The sequence below is a fragment of the Dendropsophus ebraccatus genome, chromosome 1, assembly GCF_027789765.1.
Source record: "Dendropsophus ebraccatus isolate aDenEbr1 chromosome 1, aDenEbr1.pat, whole genome shotgun sequence".
Lineage (NCBI taxonomy): Eukaryota > Metazoa > Chordata > Amphibia > Anura > Hylidae > Dendropsophus > Dendropsophus ebraccatus.
In genome coordinates, this window is record NC_091454.1 from 153,288,974 (window position 1) to 153,312,732 (window position 23,759).

Below are 23,759 nucleotides of genomic sequence, written 5' to 3' on the forward strand. Positions count from 1 at the left end.
CTAAAATATAATTTATCTTGATGGATGCTTTTCTCTGTAGCTGTTAATTTGACTATAGAGAATGAATGGAGTGCTGTCCACTGTGTTTATTAGAGTTGGTGGGGGTCCTAGTGATTGTCTTGTTATCACCAGATAAGAATACCCCTTGAAGTATTTGTTGTGTAGAATAGAAGACTATGCCAGTCTACCTATCTATTTTAATGGGACCTACAGTACAGTGTGATCTAACAGTAATAGAACATCTTTTGTTGTCTTGAATGCGGGACCGTACTTGCTATTGATGGCTTGGTTCAATCATAGTGGAGCATAGTCTACTGACTGTGATGTGTTTGGGGTCTTTTTAAACTATCCAGGTCCCTCACTTTCATTTTCCATACAAGGTTGAGCACCAGGGAGGCAGAGGTGCACCCAATGAGTTATGTGAAGCTTTTTTGTTTAATGCATAAAATTTTAAGAATTTTTGGACACTCATGTAAATTCATTTTGTCTGCAGCTTTATATTGTTCAGCTGTATGTGCTTACATAAACCTTAAAAGGGTACTCCAGTAAAAAAAGCGATAATTTGCCCAATCAATCATTTAACAATTTTGAAGCAACGATTTGGTTTTTATAACGATCAGTGTTTAGACGAATAAATTGTTAGAAAAATCGTTAGAAATTTCGTAAGAAAAATCGTTATTGCTATCGTTTCAAAGATCGCTTAAGCCCATCTTTCACATGGGGTGAATCTTTGAAAGACTGTTTACACGAAGCGATCTGTGAATTCTTAGCGAACGACGATTTGAGAACACGTTAAAAGATCAAAATGAACAATTTCTCGCTCGTCGCTTGATTGTTTGCTATGTTTTCAGGGAACAATTATCGCTCAAATGCTATCGTTATTTCGAAAATTCGAACGATAATCGTTGCGTGTAAACGCAGCATAATTTACTTCTGTTTAAAAATCTCAAATCTTCCAATACTTATCAGCTGTGTATTCTTTCCAGTTTGACACGGTGCTCTCTGCTGCCACCTCTGGCCGTAAACGAAACTGTTCAGAGCAGTAAAGGTTTTCTATGGGCATTTACTAATGCTTTGGACAGTTCCCGTCATGGACAGGTGTGGCAGCAGAGAGCACTGTGCCAGGCTGGAAAGAATACACCACTTTCTGCAGGGCTTACAGCAGTCGATCTGATATTGGTTTTTACATTGTATGTGATAAAATGGAATTTTAATGTATCACTAACATCTATGTATAGACAACCAGTTTGAGTAATCCCATCAGTTTTGTCTATTAGCTTTATGTTTGGGCATCTGTAAGGTTAAAGCTTTATTGTCATTGTAATACCAGTCACGGCTAAGGTGCTAGTTCATGCTCCGGACCACTTCTGCTGCTAATCCCCCTGCCCCCAGTCACTAGTGGCCCCCATGGTCAGGGGTCTGGCGCCACTGTTTCTTAAGCCCAGCAGGATGCTTCACATGTCCGTGCTCCTGTTCTCCATCTGTCAGCTTGCACCCCCCCCCCTTCACTGTGATTTAAAGGAACAGTGCGTCCCTGATTGGTAGTGTGCACCAAACACCTCCCCATAAATTCCAGAACTGCCCTGACCCTAATGTTAGCCTCTGCATGCTTCCCTTAACATATGGTCCCAGCTCCCCGTTCTTCCTGCCCATTTCTGCTTGCTGTTCCAGCCACTAGCCCTGTCGTGTTCCCACTGCCACCGGTTCCCACTGTGTGTCTTGCTGCCTGCGGTTCCAGCTGTGAGTCCTACTCTGTTCCTGCCTGCCCATGTGTCTCCAGCTGCACCTCTCCTGCCACCATTTGCAAGCCAAGCCCAGCAGCCCCTTAGACTCCACTCCCTGGTGCGGCCTACGCCATCGCTAGCGGTGTTACAGTGGATCCACGACTCCAGTTGTTACAATACCTTTTGACATCAGACATGTAAGAAGTGATCAGATTGCATCGGCTCTTATATGTGTTATAGCCAATATGGTTCTATTTGGATTGGGTTGCTGAATGGAGAATAAAGTACATGACTACATGCTTAACCAGGACTGTGACCCAGTGCAATCTTAATTTTTGACAAGCCTGAATGACATGTCAAAAGTTATTACAAATGACACTAACATTTTGCAGATCACATTAAGCAAGAAAGCTATTGTTTTTACAGATGATTACTCAACTGCATTAATATAAATATACAGGTTACCGGGACCACATCCATCCAACAGCTGCCAGCCCCAAGTGTAACACTTGTTCCTTGTACCATGACCAAACCATTCAAGTAAAACCCAGAAGTAAACATAACATTAAGTAATGTTAGGAAACATTTAGAAAACATATGGAACCTAACTATTCCAGCTGTATGCTGAAATGAATACCTTAGAGAAGTAGATGATGACTGTCAGGGCATGTCCTCACTTGTGGGCTTTCATGTCTGCAAAAAAAAAAAATCTGATATCCAGAACTTGAATTTTATGGTCTGCACGTATATACAACCCTCCATAGTCATGCACTGTACAATACGGAATACTGTTATAATTACTTTATGTTCATTTACTCCACACCCAGGGAAACAGGCACACATTCCCCCCACTTAGAATTGCATGCACAGTTCATGGAATCAAAATTTAGAGTTGCGGTTGAAAAGATGTTCCCAAGTGGGTACTAACACGCATCATAAAACCCACATGTGTAACACACTGCTCTACAGTTCTTCAGCACTGGTGGCCCACTCTAGAAAACTGCCTTAACATCAACCTTTGCAAAGAATGACCTATTCTTTAACCTTTTAGAAAAAAATCTGATACGTGGTAATTAGGGAAACAATCTAAGATGCTTCGCTGACTTTAAGTAGAGAATGGTTGAAGGAGAGGAAATCATGTAGTTGAAGGAATGCAGAAGCCTGGATGTCATCAGGAATGAGAACTGTCTTTGTCCTTGATTTATGTGTAATGTTTCCTGCGTGTCTATAGTAACAGGCAAAAACTCACATATTTCAGTTATTGAAATACATATTGCTTTAATAATTTCCTTGTACCAACATTGCCCAGTAAATGTGTAAACCAGTTATACTTTTATAATTGAAATTTTATTGGAAACGTTTCTATTAGAGATGAGCGATGCAAATAGCGATGTCAATACACTTTGTTCTGCAAAACGAATTCCTGATGATTCGCTCAGGACATTTGCAAAAAAACAAAAAGGCAGCCACACGTTCTGTCTGGAGAGTCACTGGGCAGGAGAAAGGGATTGTCCATAATCCCTTGTGCCCATCCAATTAGCTGCAGGCCCCTCTGTGATGTCAACACCTCCCCCCTCACCCTTTAGATAAGGCAGTTCATTAATGGAGGTGTCCAGTTGCCTGTGTGTGAAGGAGAGAACAGGATGACAGCAGGCAGTTAGAGCAGAGCAGGGAGAAACTAACAGAGTAATATAGCGACAGAGAGGAGAGGCTAGTATAAGAGGGCTGATTGTGGGTGATATCAGCACCTCCCCTCACCCTCTATATAAGGTGGTTTGTTAACGGAGCTGGCCAGTCAGCTATGTGTGGAAGAGAGAGCAGGATAGCAGCAGGCAGTTAGAGCAATGCAGGGAGAGACTAACAGAGGGATATAGGGACAGAGAGGAGAGGAATGGCGGAAATTGGATGATTGACTTTTTTTAAATTGTGATTTTTCTGATTTTTTAAAACTTTTACAACAACATGCTTTAACAAATTGGCCCTTCTCTAATAGTCCCAGTACTGTAGCTACTATAGTTTTGGCTGTTTAAATGAAATTAGTTAAGATTCAATTTGTGAATCTTAAGAAGTTTGACTGAAAATTAGTGAAGCTTGAGAAAAGAATTTCCGACTGCTTCGCTCATCCCTAGTTTTTATGTTATGAGTAAGTCAGCATAGAAGAATGTAATAGGGTGTTGCATCACACTTGTAGGGAACCTGTTAGTTTTATGGTGCCTGATCCACGAGCAGTATGAAACACTGATAGGCTTCCCTAGACAATGATTTATGATTTCACTTTGAATGATACTAATAGTTAGATCTTCCACTAGGAATGGGGCTCTGTGTCGTTGAAGTAGTCCCCTAGCCCTGATTATCAAATCTCTCAGCTATTCTGTATAGCTATTCAGAGTTAATCATAGATTGTTGTGATAGGGATGCCTATTATTGTGGTTGAGGCAATAAGAAACTAGCAACCGGTTTACTTCAAAGAGAGGGATACAAATCTCAAATATATGTAAATATATAAAGTTTAATTATTCAGGTTTAGGCTATGTTCGCACATCGTTTACCAGCGTCTGTTGCATAGCGTTGTGTGAACAACTGATGTTTCCGGACACTGTTCAGGGAACAGCGTCCGGAAATAATTGACAGGCACATTATTCTAACGCCCGTTTTAAAGATTGCGTGTTAGAATAACGATGTATGAACACAGCGGGCGGCATTGCATTGACTTTAACGCAATGCCACCCCTGCAGTAAAGAACGGATGCTGAGGTAATTGCAATCAGAGTCCGTTCTTTACTAAAAAAGAAAAACGATGTGTGAACATAGCCTTACATTGGGCTTGGTACAGGCTTTTTTTTTTTAGTTTAGTTTTTTAAGCCATCATAGAGGAATTTAAAAGAGAACTATTACTTAAAATGTAAGTGTGTAAAGACAGCCTTAAAGTCATGTGACTGGTTTCTAATATATTTACTTATATACCATTCTGTTCCATGAACATCTGTCCTAGTTACAACTGATCTACTAGGGATAGTTCAGTAGTCTTTTGTTTTGTCTCTATGGATCTATAATTAGTTAGTCACATCCTTATTCAAAGTATGTATTTCTCCATGATAGCAGTTGTTTTCTATCTTCGCTACCTGAACCAAGTCTGAGAATTTAAACTCCCAAGAACATTGACACAAGGATTCAACCTAACTAGACTCACAAGACTCACAAGACTCACCTAGATTGCTTTACTTTTTTTTTCACACACGTTACAACTTACAGCAGACAAACTCCAAATCTCTTAACTCCTAAGCCTAAGCTTGTAAACTTAACCTTCCTGGTTATGCAGTAAAGGTATCACCTCTATATTATGTTTATGTTGCCATTATAGTTTTCATTCCTTTTTTTAGTTAAAAAAGAGAGATGTTTCAACCACAGGGGTATTTGGATGCTGTTGGACTCTTTTTATTTCCATGTGACTACAAGCCAGTTGCCGACATACTAGCACGCATCCACTCATCAGCTAACCTATTGGCTTCATGGTGCTTCAGGGCACAATTCCCTAAATATATTTGGCCCCTGTGAGCCCCTCACCCCCCTAAAAAAAGGGTATGTTTTTGAGCCAGCTTATTTTATTGTCTTACATTTAAGGTTCTTATATTGTGCATGGTCTTGTCTCACCTTGGTGCACAGAGACATTTTTAGTGGAAAAAAATCAGGGTGATCTCTGACTTTTGCACAGCACTGTGCGAGTTATTTTTTCTGTAAGAATTATGTTTCTGGCTTGGATACAGTTTGGGTGGAATACAGTTGTCTGCTGGTTTTCAGGCTTTGGAGGTCAACAGAAGAGTCAGTCTGAGTTTCTTGGACTTAGTGTTGAAGAACAGCTGATTTATATAAAGGAACATCCATCAAAAATATAGTTTTCAGATAAATTCAAATAGTTTGACATTTTAAATCATGAATCAGGAAACCATAGAAAACCACAAATTATAAACAAAGTACTACAGTAGGTTTTCATTTTTATTATTCTACAGTGGTCTTAATAGTTCCACATGGGTTTTCCCCTACGATAGGGCTATTACAAGTGCGGGGGGAAGGGGTTATAATTTTTTAAAAATTATAGCAGTTATTAACAGCAAGGTCAACCAGCCAACATTTGGAAAAACAAAGCTACAGACTGTTAGAGTGCGGAATTGACTCTATGATGACCGTCATCTCAATAAAATCTTGATGAACACAGTGTCCATCTTAAAACCTCACTGGGTGCTCATTTACCAATGTCCACTGCTGTCCTGGGAGAAAATTGATATTACGCTACTGATCCACCAACGCCCCCTAATGTTCGTGGCAGAAATTGAATGATTGACAGGCTAATTGACATTTTTTTTAAAAAATTGCCTTTTTCCAATTTTTGTTTAAAAAATTGCTACTCTGTAATAATCCCACTATTGTACCTACTATAATTTGCCTCTTTTAATGAGATTAGTTTGTATGCAATTTGCAAATATTCGCAAATTCATGTGAATATTCGTGAACCTCTTGAAACAAATTTCTGAGTGATTTGCTTATCTCTACTGAAGACCCTGTCATGGTCAGCCCGATCTCCAGACATGAGCCCCATTGATAACCTCTGGAATGTGACCAAAAGGAAAATGGATGGTCACAAGTCATAAAGTAAAGCCAAGCTGATAAAGTTACCCAGCAGCATTGTGAATGACTGGTGGCTGCGGAATCTGTTGGCACTATACAAATAAATATTTAAATATTTTAATATTATTATTGTTATTAATAAACATTATCATTATTAATAAACATGCCAAGACATATAAAAACTGTGATAAAAATTGTGGTTATACCACAAAATAACTGTGTGATCAGTCGGCTTGTAAACACTAAACCTCAACCAATATATATATTTTTTTTTAACATGACCCTTTGTTACGTCAGTTTTTTTTTTTTTTTTTAATGGACATGCGCTTCAACACCAAACTTAGAAATGATGCTTTTCAAGAAGTTTCAATACATAAGGATATGGAGATCCGGTGTCAGGTCCAAGGATTTGTGCAGAGGACCGGAGGGACCAAAAGAACAGCACTGTACGGCTTCGATACTACGTAGGTACAATGTCACACTTTATTGGTCTCATGTACAACGCGTTTGTGGGCAAGATACCCGTTTGTCAAGTAAGAGAGACATGATGTCTCTTTTACTTGACAAAGGGGTATCTTAACCATAAACATGTTGCCTGTTCTTTTGGTCCCTGCGGTCCTCTGCACAAATCCTTGGACCTGACACCGGATCTCCATTTCTCTACTTCTCGTTTCACTGGCTTGGAACCGTGGTATCTCTTTGGACCAGGCTGCTCCGGCTACCATTATTAATATCTTCTACACTGATTACGCTTAGAAGTGTTTTATTCTGAGCACAACACCATCAGGTGAGCAGTTTTAAAACTAAACTATTCACTTGTCTCTTTTTCTTTACTTTATCACCCTATGGCGCCTTCTATATACTTTTAGCCTTCATCAATACATAAGGATAGGAATTCTTCAAGAACATTTAAGGTCAATATCACTTTTGCTTAGGGAAAGTCCTTTTGTTCCCACATTGTGCAAAGATCAAATAACACGATTATTGTTGAGCTAATTTTTGTTGCTGTACATGATAGGACAGCATCAATAGACTAGCGGATTTCTGTCACCACTTAGTATAAAAATTAAGTGTGGCTGACACAAGGCCAGCAGCAGTTCCCAGTGTCATCTACACCTGTTTAAAGTAAACACAACATCTACTCTTTGACTAGTTTCTCTGGTGTCCTGACTGAGAACATACTGAGATTGAATGCACTTTCCTGCTACTCTTACCAGCTGTGTTTATACATACTTGGTGTTGAACTCTGCCACCTGCATGTAGTCCCATTCTTATTTCTGTGTTGGAGTAACCAAGCACCCTCCCTTCCTCTTCAGATCCAAAAGAAATTCTTCTACATTTTAAAAGCCATTAAACACATTCCATTCTTGAAGTAGGTTATTCAAGACATGCATTAGATTTATTCTTGATATAGTATGTCTAGGGTATCTGACTGCCATAGAATTATTATTCACCATGAACCAGGATCTACTGTAACTACTTTCATATGCTGCTGATATAGTACATATTTCATTCTCTGTAATTTTCCTTAAAATATTTGCGATTTAGTATATCACATGTGCAGATTATTTTTTTTTTTACCGAGAAATGATTTGTTGCGCTACTCGAAGAAAGAAAACTTCAAACCAGATAAACCAGCCAAAATATAACTCAGGTGCTAGTTTTTATGCATATTTTCATGTCGGGCTACAAGATTCAGACAAGACATCTGATTTCTGTCTGTAAAACTCAGAACATATTTGTTGTGTTTTACTTTATTGGTTGTTTTTTTACTCAAGTGAAGAAATGAATTTTAGCAAAGTAAAAACATATCTTGCAATGGTATCTAAAAGTCAGGTCTACCTAAACCATAGGGAATTTGATGAATTTTAATGGGAGCTGAGGTGGACTGGGCTAGGTAAAGGACCTTCTTCACAGGCTGATAATTGATACGATTGTTCTTTGGAACAAACATTCAGCCAGTAATCAGCCTTTGGTTGTCCAGCGGTCTTCATTTTTTAAAATATGTTGCTGCTGGTGCATATAAAACAATAAGGATGTCATCCTTACCTGTCTGTTCTTCCTTGGTGTCCTCCTTTGGTGCCGCCGGTGTCCCCCACTGACTGCAGACCCTCCATTTCCAAAATATACTTGACTTAAGAGCGACAGCCTGCTCAGCCAATCACTAAGATTGGGACAGCCCCATTGCCAGTTATTAGCTGAGCAGGCTGTCACTCCCAAGGTGAGTTCTACTCGAAAGTGGAGGCTCTGCAGTCATCGGGGGGCTCCGGCGGCACCTAAGGAGGACACTGAGGAAGTGCAGATGTTTATTGTTTTATATGTTTATTGTTATGTATGCACCAGCAGCAGTATATAAAAAAAGGCCGACCAACAGACAACACCTTTAAATATTTAAATGGCCTCACAAATAATACAGCAATCTTTCTTTTGGCCCATCCATGTCATTTATTGTGCCTTGAAAAGGCACTGCAAGTGTGTGTCCTTGCATGGCCCTTTGGTGTGAGTAGGACAGAGGGGCCTGTTACAAAAAAATTATTTGCACAACAAGCGTGTGTGAATAAAATTATTCACATCTGGCCCCTCTACGCTAGAATATTCAAGATATGCCCGTTCATAAATGCCACCTTACACAGAGCACAGATTTATTCCGGTGCTCCGACACTGTTCAAGTCCTGTTGGCGCTGACATCACAGGTCTTGTGAGTTGATGAAGGCTTGTTAGCCGAAACACATACTTGATGTATCTGTTGCATTTATGCTTCACTAAATTAATAGGTATCCACAAATGTTGGTGAGTGCCGGGTATCTCTCTATATTACTATTTGGACTTTTCTACCTTATGCAACATAGCTCCACAGAGTGCCGTCCTTCTCCTATACATATTTACATCTCTTCTGACCCCCTTGATTTGATATTTGATCAGGGTCTTCAATGAGAGTGCTCTCATAGAAATGCATAAAAAACTCTTCAGCCTCTGAAGATGCGGGACAGAAAGGGAAGAGGTCATGTGGGTGTCAGCATGATGTGTCATAGCACCAGAATACGTGACACAGCGGGAAATTGTTCATCACAGTTGAGTGTACCAGGATGGTTTTTAGTGCAGGTCCCCACAATATTTACCATTTCAGATGTTCCTGTGGTGAACTAGAGTAATTTTATTTCCATGAGATAATAGGATAATAATCAATGCCACATCTACCAAACCTACCAGCGTCCTTTTGCATGAACTAACTAGGCATTGCTCCCACTAGCCAGAGTCCTACTCCACACTGATGAAGGGCTAACATCCGGAAACAACTGTATGTGGATGAATACCTTGCTTGGGTGGTTTCCTTGACTGGAGACATTCATTGGCTTGGTTGTTCCTTCCAGGAGGAAGGTCTGGCTAGCTTACAGACATCGAGACACGTGATGGTGTCTCTGCAATTTTTTTTGCATATTTGATTTCCCAGAGGGGAAATGTCCTAGATAGACTGACGTCGAGACACGTGATGGTGTCTCTGCGGTGTTTTAGTTGATCTCTCTGAGGTCAACCAGCGTCCTTTTACATCTACCAAACCATCCTCGCATCTCTGCTTTCTGATCACTCTTAGCAAGAGTTAAGAAGCAATAGATTATGATTGCTAACTGGAGAAACATCTCAATCTTCAGGTTTTCTGTGGAGTTAGTCTTATTTTTAGGAATCTTAGGTTACTTCAAATCTTACGTGTAATGTCTGTAATGATCTTTTAAGCTATGATAAACTACTGGACTTAATAAAATGTATTGTAATACTGCAAAGTACATTTCTCCTGGAACTAGTAAAGCTATACAATACATCTAGAAACATCAAAACCTTGACTTTTAGCTAAAGGAAATGAAAGACATATTTTATACCTCTGAAGAACCTAACAAAAAACAAAAACATCTGGAATTCTTCACTATTAGAAATAAAGCAATCTCCTGTAGAATAGTTTTTGAATGTGTATTTTATATACTGGCATGTAGTATGGCTAACAGCACTGGTATATCTTAGCTTTATATCCATGCCTGATTTCACATAGGGTAGTTCTAAAAACAACTTTTACTTTAGTTAGACCAAAGACCCATTTACACGAGCAGTTCATTAATCATCAACAGGTAAAGTGACAGAACCACGGGGGACACAATGCTGGTTGATCGCTTGAATAATTGCTTCATTGTAGTATATGGACACAAACTGTTTGATAGAGAGCTAGAATTTCCCATTTTTTTTAAAAAAAGGTGACCATGCAAGAAATTTTGAATAATTATTTAGACAATAGCATTGTACTTGAAAGCTTGTATGTAATTGTTCTTAAGAAAAAAAAAAAAAAAAGCTTTTGACTTGTTTCAGAGAAATATCAAAGTCTTGATCAGTCGGGTGTCTTGAGTCTTCAGACCCTCCATTAGTAGGGTCAGATTAACTTTACCATAGGCCCCAGGTCTTTGTTCACCAAACCTGGGTCCCATCACCCTACTGTAACTATGGCAGCACTAGTGTGGTTTTTATAGTACAGGATAGATAATATTGTGATGCCCTGATTTGTGCAAAATCACAGTAAAAAAGCAGCATTTTTTGCAAATCATGGCAGAACTGTAGCCCTCAGACAATACACCACTGAAAGTATAAGTGTGTTTGGGTGGCCATGAGCCCCCCAAGAGCTCAGGGCCCTGGGCTATCCGCTACTGTTCATTAGTCTTTAAAACAAACTAGGAACTCAAACTGTTACACATTTAACTCCCTGGTTTGCCTTGACCTCTGTCTCACTGCACAAGCTCAGTTATAAGTCTATGGAGCTTGAAACTAGAGAGAAAAGGCGGCGGCACTAGCAGATAAAGATCTATATGACTTCAGTGCCTTGTAGTAAGTGTTCCGCTATGAGACCTCTTTTATTTTTTCCAGTCTTATTTGTGTATTGTCCATATTATCACACTACTGTAGCAACCAGACTATACACATGCATTGATTGTATGTTTTATTTATTTTCTTTTAAAAATTCTTAAAAAAACACTATTGAATTGAATTGGCAAGCTTGGGAGTGTAGCGCATAAGCATATGATTTTTCTATCTCCTTTTAGTGATTAGTGGGGATCTAAACGACCCCGGCCAATTGAAACTTTTGACATTTTTGTCTCTGCAACATGTCAAATTCTTATCTCTAATAGCAGGCACACATGCCACTTACTATATTGGCCGATGCTAATATGAATGCCTACTCACTTAAATGGACCTTGAAGGGGTATTCAGGCCATGGCATTGAAAAAGACAAAAAAATATTGCAAGTCCCCTGATTTGAACCCTTACCCTCCCCCTCCCTCTATTCATATTTTTGAAGTGAGTGAGTGGACAGTGGAGGTGAGTGACAAGGCAGTGGGGGTGAGTGGACAGCAGGGATAAAAGGACAAGACAGCGGGGTTGATAGGACAATTTGGGTGATTAAGAAGGCAGTAGAGGTAAGAGGACAATGGGCGGGGGTGAGTGGACAACAGGTGGGGCGAGTGGATGCCAGGTGAGATGAGAGAAGAAGGGGTAGAGATGAGAGGACAATGGGGGTGATTGAGAACGTAGCAGGGGTGATAGAAAACAGGCGGGGGTGAGAGGACAACAGGGGCGATGTACGTGGGTCCTGTGCAGGTAGTTCGGGCGCTCTTTCCTCTGTCCCTCATTAAACTAGATACAGTACGCTACACACATTTGCACATTGTACATCATGTAAGCTCTCGCTGCTAGGCAGGTTCTATGCAGACCCATGCGGCCAGTACATAAGCAGTGATTTGTACTGGACACCTCATGGGAGTAGTGATAAGTAGTGTACTGTACTTTAACCCATTTATGTTTTTGTGGGGGTTCAATCTCTTAAACAGATTTTACACAAAATATATTACTTCTCCATACTGAAAAATATCTGCCACTTTGTCTTATTACAAACATCTGCACCAACATGTTATTGTGTGGTTAAAATATTTTCCTCCGGGTGGGCCTTTTTTGTTTTATTTGTACAGTATAACATTGTAACTCAACATAATCCATATTCTAAATATTTTTCTCTGAGGGATTGAATTCCAGTTAATGTGTCTAGTGACAAAGATTGATGGTAAATAGTTTAACTTGCTTTATTCAAATAGTGGCATAGCGAACATGATGTAGTTACCTGGAGAATGTGTTAGCTTTGATGGGAACAGATTCTATCATACAGATTGTTATTCACAACATACATTTTGTTTAAAGCCATCATATTATATGATATATATAGAGGACGATGAACAATTTAGTTGTCTCCAATTTAGAGACTTTATATTGGTGGAAAGGTCCCCCCACAGGTAATTGTGGGATTGCTAAAAGTATATAGAGACAGAATATTACTACTCTAAACATCAGATCTCAAGTTAGTTTTAGAAATGAACGAACCATGAGCACACTTTGTTTCATACGAACCAGAGTGGGCTGCATTTGATTACTGGTGGCTGAAGAAGTTGTATGCAGCCCTAGGGAGTCCTAGAAAACATGCATACAGCCTATGGCCATGTTCACATGGCATAAGAGACCTTCCGTTCCGTAACCCGGATGGGTCACGGAGTGGCTGGTCTCTGCAAAGATCTACCGGCCGGATGAGCTTTCCTGCCGCAGAGTTCTGATGCGGACGCATCAGCGCGCTCCCGCCTCAGAACTCACCACAGAACACTATGAAGCAAGCGGCCGGAGCCACTCGCTTCATAGTGTGAACGTTTTCTACATCCGATTTTAACTAAATAACGGCCGCAGAAAACTGACTTGTCAGTTCTTTGCGGCGCCGCTAGGGATCCCAGGCAAAAGCGTATACTTTCCCATAGAAAGTATGGCAACGTATGGTTTCGTACAAAGTATGGCCATTGTTGCCGATTACAACGGCCGTATGTTTACAAAAACATACGTTGTGTGAACATAGCCTATGGCTGCATCCATGTTTTCTAAGCGTGCTCGAGGTTCGCTCATCTATATTAGTTAAAAATTATGTAGGTAATATTGGATGTTGTTCTCTGTTCTAATATCAGTTATTGTGATAAACTATTTGGTTAATTTAATGAACATAACAGTATGTAAATAATTAGAGCTGAACCAATTGACAGTAACAATGTGATTTGCTTCATTATCTCGGAATTCCGCTCATCAGCTGGCTGCCTTTCAACTGACTGCCTCTCCGTGCCGCTACTCCCCGAATCCTTTGAAAAGCTGGATCCAGTCCTGGGAAACTTCTCGCAGTTTCCCAGGGCTGGATACAGCTTTCCTAGGAATTCCGAGATAATAAAGCAAATCACTTCAATATTACTGTAAATTGGCTCAGCTCTAATTACTTACTTTTGTGCCTTTGTTTTCTTTGCCATTTTTTACCATTGAGCAATATCTTTACCTTTGGAATTGCCTTGTATCACTGGTGACATACAGGCATTATATACTGTATATGAGATTGTGAGACCCCACTAAAAAAAAGGTTTAGAGTGTGGGAATGTGGTACAACTGTCAATTTAGGGAAAACTAATAATAAATAAAAACATCTACAAATTTAACCCCTTGAGGACAGAGCCTAAATCTGTCCCCCCCCCCCCCCCCCAAACCACTTGTACCTTCGGATAGCTGCTTTTAATCCAAGATCTGTCTTGGGGTCCGTTCGGCAGGGGATGCAGTTATTCTCCTAAAAACAACTTTTAATCTGGCAGCGCTGTGTCTAACGGCCGGGGCTTACATTTATATATGCATTAGGCTGGCACAACCTCTCCATCCTTCCTCCCCACCCTCCTCATCATTAGGAATGATCCAGGAACATTTACTGCTGTTTGAGCTTTGCACAGGTGTATTAACGATCCAGCCCATGTTCATTATACACACAGGTGGGGAATAGTAAGCAATCTGCCTGGAGTATTCCTAATGATGAGGAGGGTGGGGAGGAAGGACAGAGAGGGTGTGCCAGCCTAATGCATATACAAATGTAAGCCCCGGCCATTAGACACAGCGCTGCCGGATTAAGAGTTGTTTTTATGATAACTGCATCCCCTGCCGAACGGACCCCAGGACAGATCTTGGATTAAAAGCAGCTATCCAAAGGTACAAGTGGTTTGGGGGGTCAGATTGTGGGTACAGAGTCGTTTTAAGGACCGCACCAATTTTCAGTTATACATTTTAGTTTTTTTTTATTCTCGCCTTCTAAGAGCTATAACTCTTTTATTTTTCAAGCTACTGGGCCTTGTTTTTTTTAGGAACCGTTGTACTTTGTAATGGTGCCTTTCAATCTACCATAAAATTAATGACGGAACCCCCAAAATATCATTTATGGGGTGAAATTTGGATAAAAAATGCAATTCTACAAATTTGTGTGTGTGGGGAGGTGTTCTGTGTTTACGTAATGCACTTTATGGTAAAACTGAAATTTTATCTGTCTTATATAGGTCAGTCTTAATTCATAGATGCTGAGATATGCATGTTTACATAGCTTTTCTACTGTTTTACTATTGTTAACAGTAAAACTTTTTTTTGCAAATAGGTGTGATTACAATGGCCCTATTGTGAGTCTTATAGTGCTTTTATTTTATTACCTATGTTGCTGTATGGGGCGTAATTTTTTGCGTCATTATCTCTAGTTTGTAATAGTATCACATTTGTGTAGATGGGATATATTGATCACTTTTTATAAATTTTTTATATGTAAAATATAAAAAAAAATGAAACGTTTTTTACCGCTTTTTGTTGACGCCATTCACCATGCTGAAATAATATTGGTTTATTTTAATAGATTGAACAATTAAGCACATGCTACGGTATATAATATGATAATTAATTTTATTATTTATTTGTGTTTTATTTATAAAATGGGAAGGGGGTGATTTAGACTTTTATTGGGGGAGGGGCTTTGGGGCATTTTTAAAAACTTTTATTTATTTTTTCACACATTTTTATACCTTAACATGGATACTATGGATTACATTCACTGATCACTGCTATGAAATAGCATAGCAGGGATCAGTGTTATTTGCAATCTTCTGATAAAGCCTGTCTGTGGCAGACTCTTTCAGAAGACTGAAGACCTGACTGCACAGAAGGAAGGTAAGAGACCTCCGGCAGTCTGGCCATACGATTGGTAAGTGACAGGAGCTGCCCCTGTAACTTTCACTTAAAGCTGTGATCACAGCGTTTAAGTGGTTAATGGCGGGCGATCGCGGCATCGCGCCATTTAGGGGGAGAGCCCAGCTGCTGATAGCAGCCGGTCCTCACCTGTTGTAAAGCGAGCTCAGCTCCTGAGCTTGCTTCACGGCCTGGTACCCCGACGGGGCGTACATTTATGCCCTCTTGCGCCAAGGCCCGGGCTGCAGGGGCATAAATGTACATCCCTGGTCTTTAAGGGGTTAATAGAAACATTACTTAAAGGGGATATCCCAGCACCAAAAAGTTATTTGTATGCTTATCCTTGGTCACTTGGTCACAGCTGGATACATTCCTTTATGCTTTATAGTGGTGGTCTATTTCTCCAGAGCTGTGAGTATATGACCACCACATGCAGGTGAGACCATGCTAATGGCCACACCATGTTCCTCTGCCCAGTGACACTGCCTGTCCCCTTCAAATGGGTGAAAAGTACTTGCACAATTCCTGGAAGTCAAAGTAGTTGTAGAATGTGATGCTGGAAAAAATCTTACTGCTCCCATTTATTTACAGCTAATTGGCAATATACCAGCTACTAATTATTGAATAGTATTATACACCAACATGTTGTATAGTAACTAGTATGACTAAAAAAATCAGTTGATATTTCAGTGTAGTATTTTTTATTAGACCGTATAAGCTATATACCAAGATTTTATTCCCTAGATAGTTTCTGGCATTGAAACAAAATCAGCAATACATGTGCTATTGTAGAGACATTCTATGATTTAGAACTTATTTTCAATCACTTGGTTACTCGAACAAATGGCTTTGGGCGTTTAACATATGTAGAGTCATAATGTGTACTATAGTTACTTATAGTTGATCCTTTAATATGAAGCATTATTCTTGACTATACGGATTACAGTAATTTCTTACTACAAAGTTAAAGAGCGTACTTGGATTAGAGAATTAAGGTCAGTAAATTTGGCATTGAACTTGCTTATGCTTTGTAATGTATACTTTTCCTAAACTCTACTCCCAGGCTTGGGGGTCTCTTACAAACAATGGAACCGATTTACCAGTGTATATATATAATATGCCAGCAGTAGATGAACACCATATTTACTGTACGAGGCTCTGTCTCAAAATTTGTAACACATAAAAATTAGTCATAAAAAGTAGGTCGGGCTTCAGAGACTCACCCGTCACTTTCACTTGCTTTGTTCTAGTATAAACAGGAAGGCCGGATTAGTATGAAAACACTAATAATAAATCTCCCCCAATAAATCTCTCGGCATATGTGTGGTCAGATCTACCTGAATTCTCCTCCTCTTAGGTACCCACAGCAGCAGGTGACTTGGTGTTGAAATAATCTAGAGAACCTTGTAGTATATTATATTCTCTAATGTAAGCTCTACATTACCCCTCTTCTTTCATTTTCCAAATAAAAAAAATATATAATTTTAGCAGGTCTTAACCCATCCCTTTTGTTCAGAAAATGGACAGCCATTGTTAGCCATTCAAGGTATTGTTTTGGATATGAAAATCATAGTACTGAACTAAGTATCCGTTTCAAATCCAAATTCTGGCAAATTTCTATATCCCTTGCCTCATATTTGTCAGTATTTTAAGACATTGTAAATATATTGTGAATAGATATTACCTAGATTATGGATTATCCAACTGTCCAACATGTCCCACTACAGAATTTTAGCAGCCAAAGGCTGCTATCTATTTATATTGACAGCCACAAATAATAATCATGATAATTATTATTATTTGTGACCATCATTATAAAAGATGGCCATTTTATGGCGTTAAATGAAGTTCCTGTAGTGGTAACATAGCCTTATACAGAAGCTTCCCTACAGATCTCAGTTCAGGTACCAAATTTTGACATGCTGGAAATGAAATGTAATCTTTTCCCCCAATCTCGTATAACCCTTTATTGCAATGTACTTGTAAACACATATTAAATTCCATGTTATTTATATGATTTTCCACTCTATTTTTTGGATGTTTTATCACTCTAGATAACTTGGGGATGGAATATAAAAAACCATGAGGCTGCTACATGCTACTCAATCATAAGTGTTTCTTCAAAAGCTATGGACACATTTGCAGGCATTATTGTTGCATTGTATGTATTTCACTAAATTATGGTGCGTTTACACAGGCAGATTTATCTGACAGATTTTTTAAGCCAATGCCAGGAACAGACCATAAACAGGGAATGGGTAATAAAGGAAAGACTGGGATTTCTCCTCTTTTCAAATCCATTCCTGGCTTTGGTTTTCAAAATCTGTCAGATAAATCTGTCTGTGTAAATGCACCATAACATATTTCAATTTGGTTTTAATTAGAATTAAAATAGTGGATCAGTTATCTTCTGCAGCCAGTATGTCTTACAATGCATTAGCAGCTGCTGGATGCCAAGCAGTGCTCATTTCGGCAGACAAACTCTAGAAAGCAGTCCCTCTGCTCTATTTTCCTAAATATTTATAGAAGCTGACACCTTTACAATAAAAAAATGTAGATTACGATACAAGAGAGAGAGACTGCAGACTTCCACTTCCACTGCCTCCAATGTATGTGTCAGGAACTGCAGGGCTGCACAAGCCCTGTCCTGGCATGCAGCATTAATAATACTAAGCCTCCTTCCATGTATATCATAAATGTAGGATAGCATTAGAATAGACAATACACTTTAGGAAGCTGAGTGTGGCATGAGTGTTGCAGTGATTGATACTCAATTCTCCTCTTTCTGCTATACTATGCTGTTGCTGAAGTGCTCAGACAGCTTCCCCAGATGTAATGAATATGTGTGTGTGTATATATATATATATATATATATATATATATATGCCAGACACAATCACAAACCAGGATCCAGACAGTATAATTGCAAGTCCTGTTTTTAGGTGCAACAAACCAGAAGGATGATCTGTTGATTCTAACTTACCTAAACAGCAGCCACATGGTAGGTTTCATCCAGACAATGGACCACTTGTATTAGTAATTGCACAACTTGGTGCCACTGCCAGCTAAAGATTCATCTCCGCTTCATCTCTCCATTTCAGCAGATTTATTGCACCTGAAAAAAAATTATTTAAGCTTGTATTGTTTCTGTTCCAAATTTTTTAACTTACTGTGGATGGAATAAACTATACACCAGTGCTATTGAAATGTCAATGGGCCTGACTCACAATAGGATTCAGTCTTTCAGTTTCTGCAGAGATTAAGTAAATCTATACAACATAATGACATTTGCAGAATACACTTTATAAAAAAGTGATTTGTTACAATTTGTGACATTGTTCTTTTGCAATGTTGCATATGATGCTTTCATAGAAAACACATGTATGGGAGTCTTCTCTCCAATATCATCCACCAGACATGTGTGCTTTATATCAGTAAAACGTCTCTAGATCAAAGCGATAGTCAGCGGGATGTCCACTTTGGATAGAATCCCAGTTATCTCACTGCAGGTTATTGTTATTAAAGGGTAAGGCCAAGATGCTATGAGTAATAAGTAATCCTATATTATCCCAATATCTTCCAGGGTTTATTGATCTATCAATTTATTGGTAAAATTCTGTTTGATAATGGTGTGTCTATATGATTTAGAATTCTTGGGGGTAGACATACAGTGTGCCAGAATGTTGAGCATGTGCGGTTATTGAAACCTTATTGTTCTCGGTTCTGTTAACCTCTATTGTAATGCACTGGGAGGTGTCCGCCAAGCAATACATTCTTAAAGAATGTAGCCACTATAGGGCTGGTTCTGTTATTAGGTCCTGCTACACTGTTTATGTTTTACAATGTGTCATAGGGATTATAGCATAATGCAGCATGTCAGAAGATCACATCTGTACAGTTTTACAGCCCAAATTGAACTGATTCCTAAAATAATAATGTGGGCAAACCCCTTCAGTGCCATACAGATTTTAATCATTAGCAATGACATAACCATCCACATTTTGGTGCTTTGCTTAGAATCTTGAGTGAGGTTCCTTTCACACCATCTTAATGCTGTCAGTATTCCATATGTGTCGAGAAATGACATACGGAAAACTTATACATGGACCCCATTTGGGTGGAAGGGCAGGATCCAGAAAAAAAAAAGGTTAGTGAAAGTGCCCATTTAACTCCCTAAAACCTGTTTAGTTAAGGAATGGCAACAGGTATTGAGCCCTAGTTTGGGTAGATTTTATGTAAATTGATTCAGAGAACAGTAACCTATTAAAGTACCCAGGTCCTTTCTGGTGACTTTTCAGTTGTCCTGTGTATGTATGAGGAGCAGGACTATATGTGGAATTTATTTATCTTGTATATGACATTTTTCAATGGATTTTGGCTCTTCAAATTGTCTCTTAGCTATCTTTTTTCTCTGTAGTCCCCCTGCCATCTTCTTACTTCTTCCTTCTCTACAGATTTGTAGATGTCTAGCACAGGGATCAGATTACAAGAGTACAATCATAAAGAGTACAAAAAAAAAAAAAATCACTGCACGGCGTTGTTCACATGACATTTTTTCTTTTCTGTTTGAGTTCAAAATGACGTCCATCGTTATGATGTTTGGTCGCTCGTCAGTGCTATAACAGCTGTTGGTAAATTTTTCTAGTTCTGGTGGAAAAGTCTATTGAATATAATAGTAAACACAGTCAAAGGACGGTGAAAAAACACAAAAATAACCTCCATTGTATGCAAAAGATGCCTGCTAGTAATTGTCACAATCATTATTTTAACGTTTTCTCAAATAATGGCAATAACGGACGTAATTTTAAAAAGAAAAAGCAGATGCCAATTCATTCTTTTTTTTGCTTAGTCTAAATGTCTAAACGTCTGAACATAGGCCTAAGATGATTTTTGATAGTGGCCGATGGAGATCCGTAACTGAGGCTCCACGGACCCCTTTTTTGCATATATATATATATATATATATATATATATATATATATATATATATATATATATATATACTGTGTGTATATATGATGAAAATGCCTAAATAATTTAGGAACTGAAAATTCGGATTGTTCCTATTTTTTCCAGTTAACATAGGGTAGAGACAAGCCATATGAGTCACAATACTTATGGCTGTAACAGCTAAGCAAAACAATTTTTAGAAAGGTTTTACGGGCTCATACTTAGGTTTACCCAGGTTACCATAGTACTAAACTATATACACTTCAACTGTGTGAGAATCCAGGTGGTTCCCCAGTTCATTTACAAGCTGCGTGATGCAATAAATTTGGAGTTTGCCAAATTCTTACTTATTATGGGAATAATTGCTGTTCCAAAAGATCCCCATTTTATCATTATATAGCAGTTATCACTATTGCATTGGCAGCTGGGAAAACAATTATTTATTGCATTTGAAAGTTCTATATGTATTAATACAATGTTTTAAAGTCCTATGCAAGGATCAGTGATTTAATGTAGAAGGAAGTATGTTGCAATTTCCATTTCCCTACCTGTAAAAGCAATGAAAGCTTGTATTACCTTTTGCCTCAAAACTCCTAGAACAGCATGTCTACCATGAACTATCCTCCCACTTTTCATCCAACTCGCTTTTTGACTCCCTGCAATCTGCCTTCCGCCCCCACCACTCCACAGAAACTGCCTTAACCAAAGTGGCCAATGACTTGCTAACTGCCAAAACCTCAGACCAATATTCTGTGCTCCTTCTCCTTGACCTATCTTCTGCCTTCGACACAGTTGACCATTCTCTCCTCTTACAAATTCTCTCATCCCTTGGCGTCACTTGCTCAGCCCTCTCCTGGATCTCCTCTTACCTCTCCAACCACACTTTTAGTGTTTCCCACACCACCTCCTCGCCCGCTCACAGTTGGTGTTCCCCAAGGCTCTGTACTTGGGTCTCTTTTCTTCTCCATCTATACCTCTGGCCTGGGACATATCATAGAGTCCCACGGCTTCAGGTACCACCTCTACGCTGATGACACTCAGATCTACCTCTCCGGTACGGATGTCACCTCTTTGCTATCCAGAATTCCAGAGTGTCTGTCGGCCATATCTTCCTTCTTCTCTTCCCGCTTTCTAAAACTCAACATGGACAAAACAGAACTTATCATTTTTCCCCCATCCCGCTCCACCCTGCCGTCTAATCTGACAATCACTATCAATGGCTGCACTCTGTCCCCTTTCCCCCAAGTCCGCTGCCTTGGGGTCACATTTGACTCTGCCCTGTCTTTTAAACCGCATATTCAGGCCCTAACTACCTCCTGCCGCTTTCAACTCAAAAACATTTCCAGAATCCGCTCTTTTCTCACCCCTGACTTCACAAAACTGCTGGTGCATGCTCTCATTATTTCCCGCTTGGACTATTGTAACATCCTCCTCTCTGGCCTTCCATCTAACTCCCTTACTCCCCTCCAGTCTATCCTTAACTCTGCCATCTGACTAATCCACTTTTCCTCTCGCTTTGCCTCTGCCTCTCCCCTCTGCCAATCCCTCCACTGGCTACCCATTGCCCAACGTATTCACTTTAAATTATTGACCATGACGTACAAGGCCATCCACAACCTGTCCCCTCCGTACATCTTTAACCTGATATCCCGCTACCATCCCTCACGCAACCTTCGATCCTCCAGTGACCTCCGTCTGCACTCCCCCCTTGTTCGTACCTCGCACAACCGCCTCCATGACTTTGCCCGAGCCTCCCCCATACTCTGGAACTCACTACCCCGACACATCCGGCTCTCATCCACCATCAAGTCCTCCAAAAGTAACCTGAAAACCCATCTCTTCAAACTAGGCCACAACCTACAATAACTCTGCATCACACTTGACTGGCTGCACTTTACCTCCTGTTTCTCTCCCACTACCTTATAGACTGTAAGCCCTCGCGGGCACGGTCCTCTTCCCCATGTATCAGTCTGCCATCTGCCTTCATGTAATGTGTTTTGATCTTGTAATGCTCTTGTTTGTTACCCCTGTTGCCTGTATAGCGCACTGGAATTAAGTGCGCTCTATAAATAAATAATAATAATTACTTAATGCAAAATACACTTCAGAACAAAGATAAATGTATGCCATGAACAGGAATGTGTGGATTGAGGATTTTTTTGTGTTTATACCATGTGCAGTGAGTATTATTTTCATGTATGGGTAGGAATGACCAGGATGTCATTCATTAGCCAGAGTAGGGAGAGGTTACTTACAGCCTGCTTTTGCAAAATACAGCTGTTTTTTTACTCCTGTTCACCCAAGTTATTTTCACTCAATATCACAGCCATATTTTTTTTTTACTGTATGTGAACATAACCTAAAGCTTATCTGTACTTAATGGTGTTTTTCCAAAATACTAATTGGGTATCCTATTATAGATTTAAGGGTTGTGAGGTGAACATCCTCAGAGTACAGGAGCTGCACTGTGGGTTTAGCACTCCTTCATCACATATTTTGCCCACACAGCAATGCTTCTGATCATTTGCTATGCTAGGAATCACTTTAGTAGGCTGTGTTGCAGCTTCCCGCACAGAGCATGGTAAGGAGTGTCACTGTTCATGGAATAAACTGAAGGAACCTTGGTTTCTTCATTTTTATTTATCAGAAGGGATCCCAGGGTTAGGACCCCCCTACTGATCAAAATATTGTTGCATATCCTAGTGTACAAAGTGTCTAGCCTTATGCCACATAAATATTTTCATATACAATATTTTCATTAGTTATCATGTAACCTGTATAAAGTAGCTATCCTCCCAGGTGATTCTATGTCTGGACTTATTTCGGGCCACTTCCTTTTTGTATCATGATTATCACAAGGTGGAATTTGAATGGCCCTTATAAATACAGCTATGTTTAGGACACATGCACTGTATGTTACAACAAAATTCTAAGAATAAATAAGGTTTGCATTTTAACAAGAGGAGGATGTATATATTATGTCACTGTTTATAGATTTAGCGTTATACAAAATCATGACAGAAAGTCATTAACTCTTCATTATAAACTCTTGTCTGGTTGTTTGTTTTCACAGCTGTGTCCTAGTAACAACAGAGGCACAAGAGAAGTGCAGTGTGCATCCTACAACAACAAGCCATTCATGGGCCGACTGTATGAATGGGAACCGTTTTCGGAAGGTAAAATTATGTAAAAACATTATTGTTGTTAGTGCCATTATTACCTTTAACCCCTTAAGGACAGAGCCTGAAATGGCCTTAATGACAGAGACAAATTTTATGAATATGACCAGTGTCACTTTATTCATTAATAACTTCGGGATGCTTTTACCTATCCGGCTGATTCTGAGATTGTTTTCTCGTGACATATTGTA

General features: G+C 39.4%; 1 protein-coding gene across 6 annotated transcripts in view; it reads left to right on the plus strand.

Moving 5' to 3' along the window:
• THSD4 (thrombospondin type 1 domain containing 4) overlaps positions 1 to 23,759 on the plus strand; it is a 527,908-nt gene that overhangs the window by 140,729 nt on the left and 363,420 nt on the right. For 5 of the 6 annotated variants that reach the window (XM_069982054.1, XM_069982070.1, XM_069982063.1 and 2 more), the window contains one exon: positions 23,463 to 23,565. In XM_069982054.1, the coding sequence (XP_069838155.1) occupies positions 23,463 to 23,565 (103 nt within the window). Of the gene's footprint in view, positions 1 to 16,391; positions 16,435 to 23,462; positions 23,566 to 23,759 lie in introns of those variants that run through there. The other variant, XM_069982092.1, reaches the window with a different exon arrangement.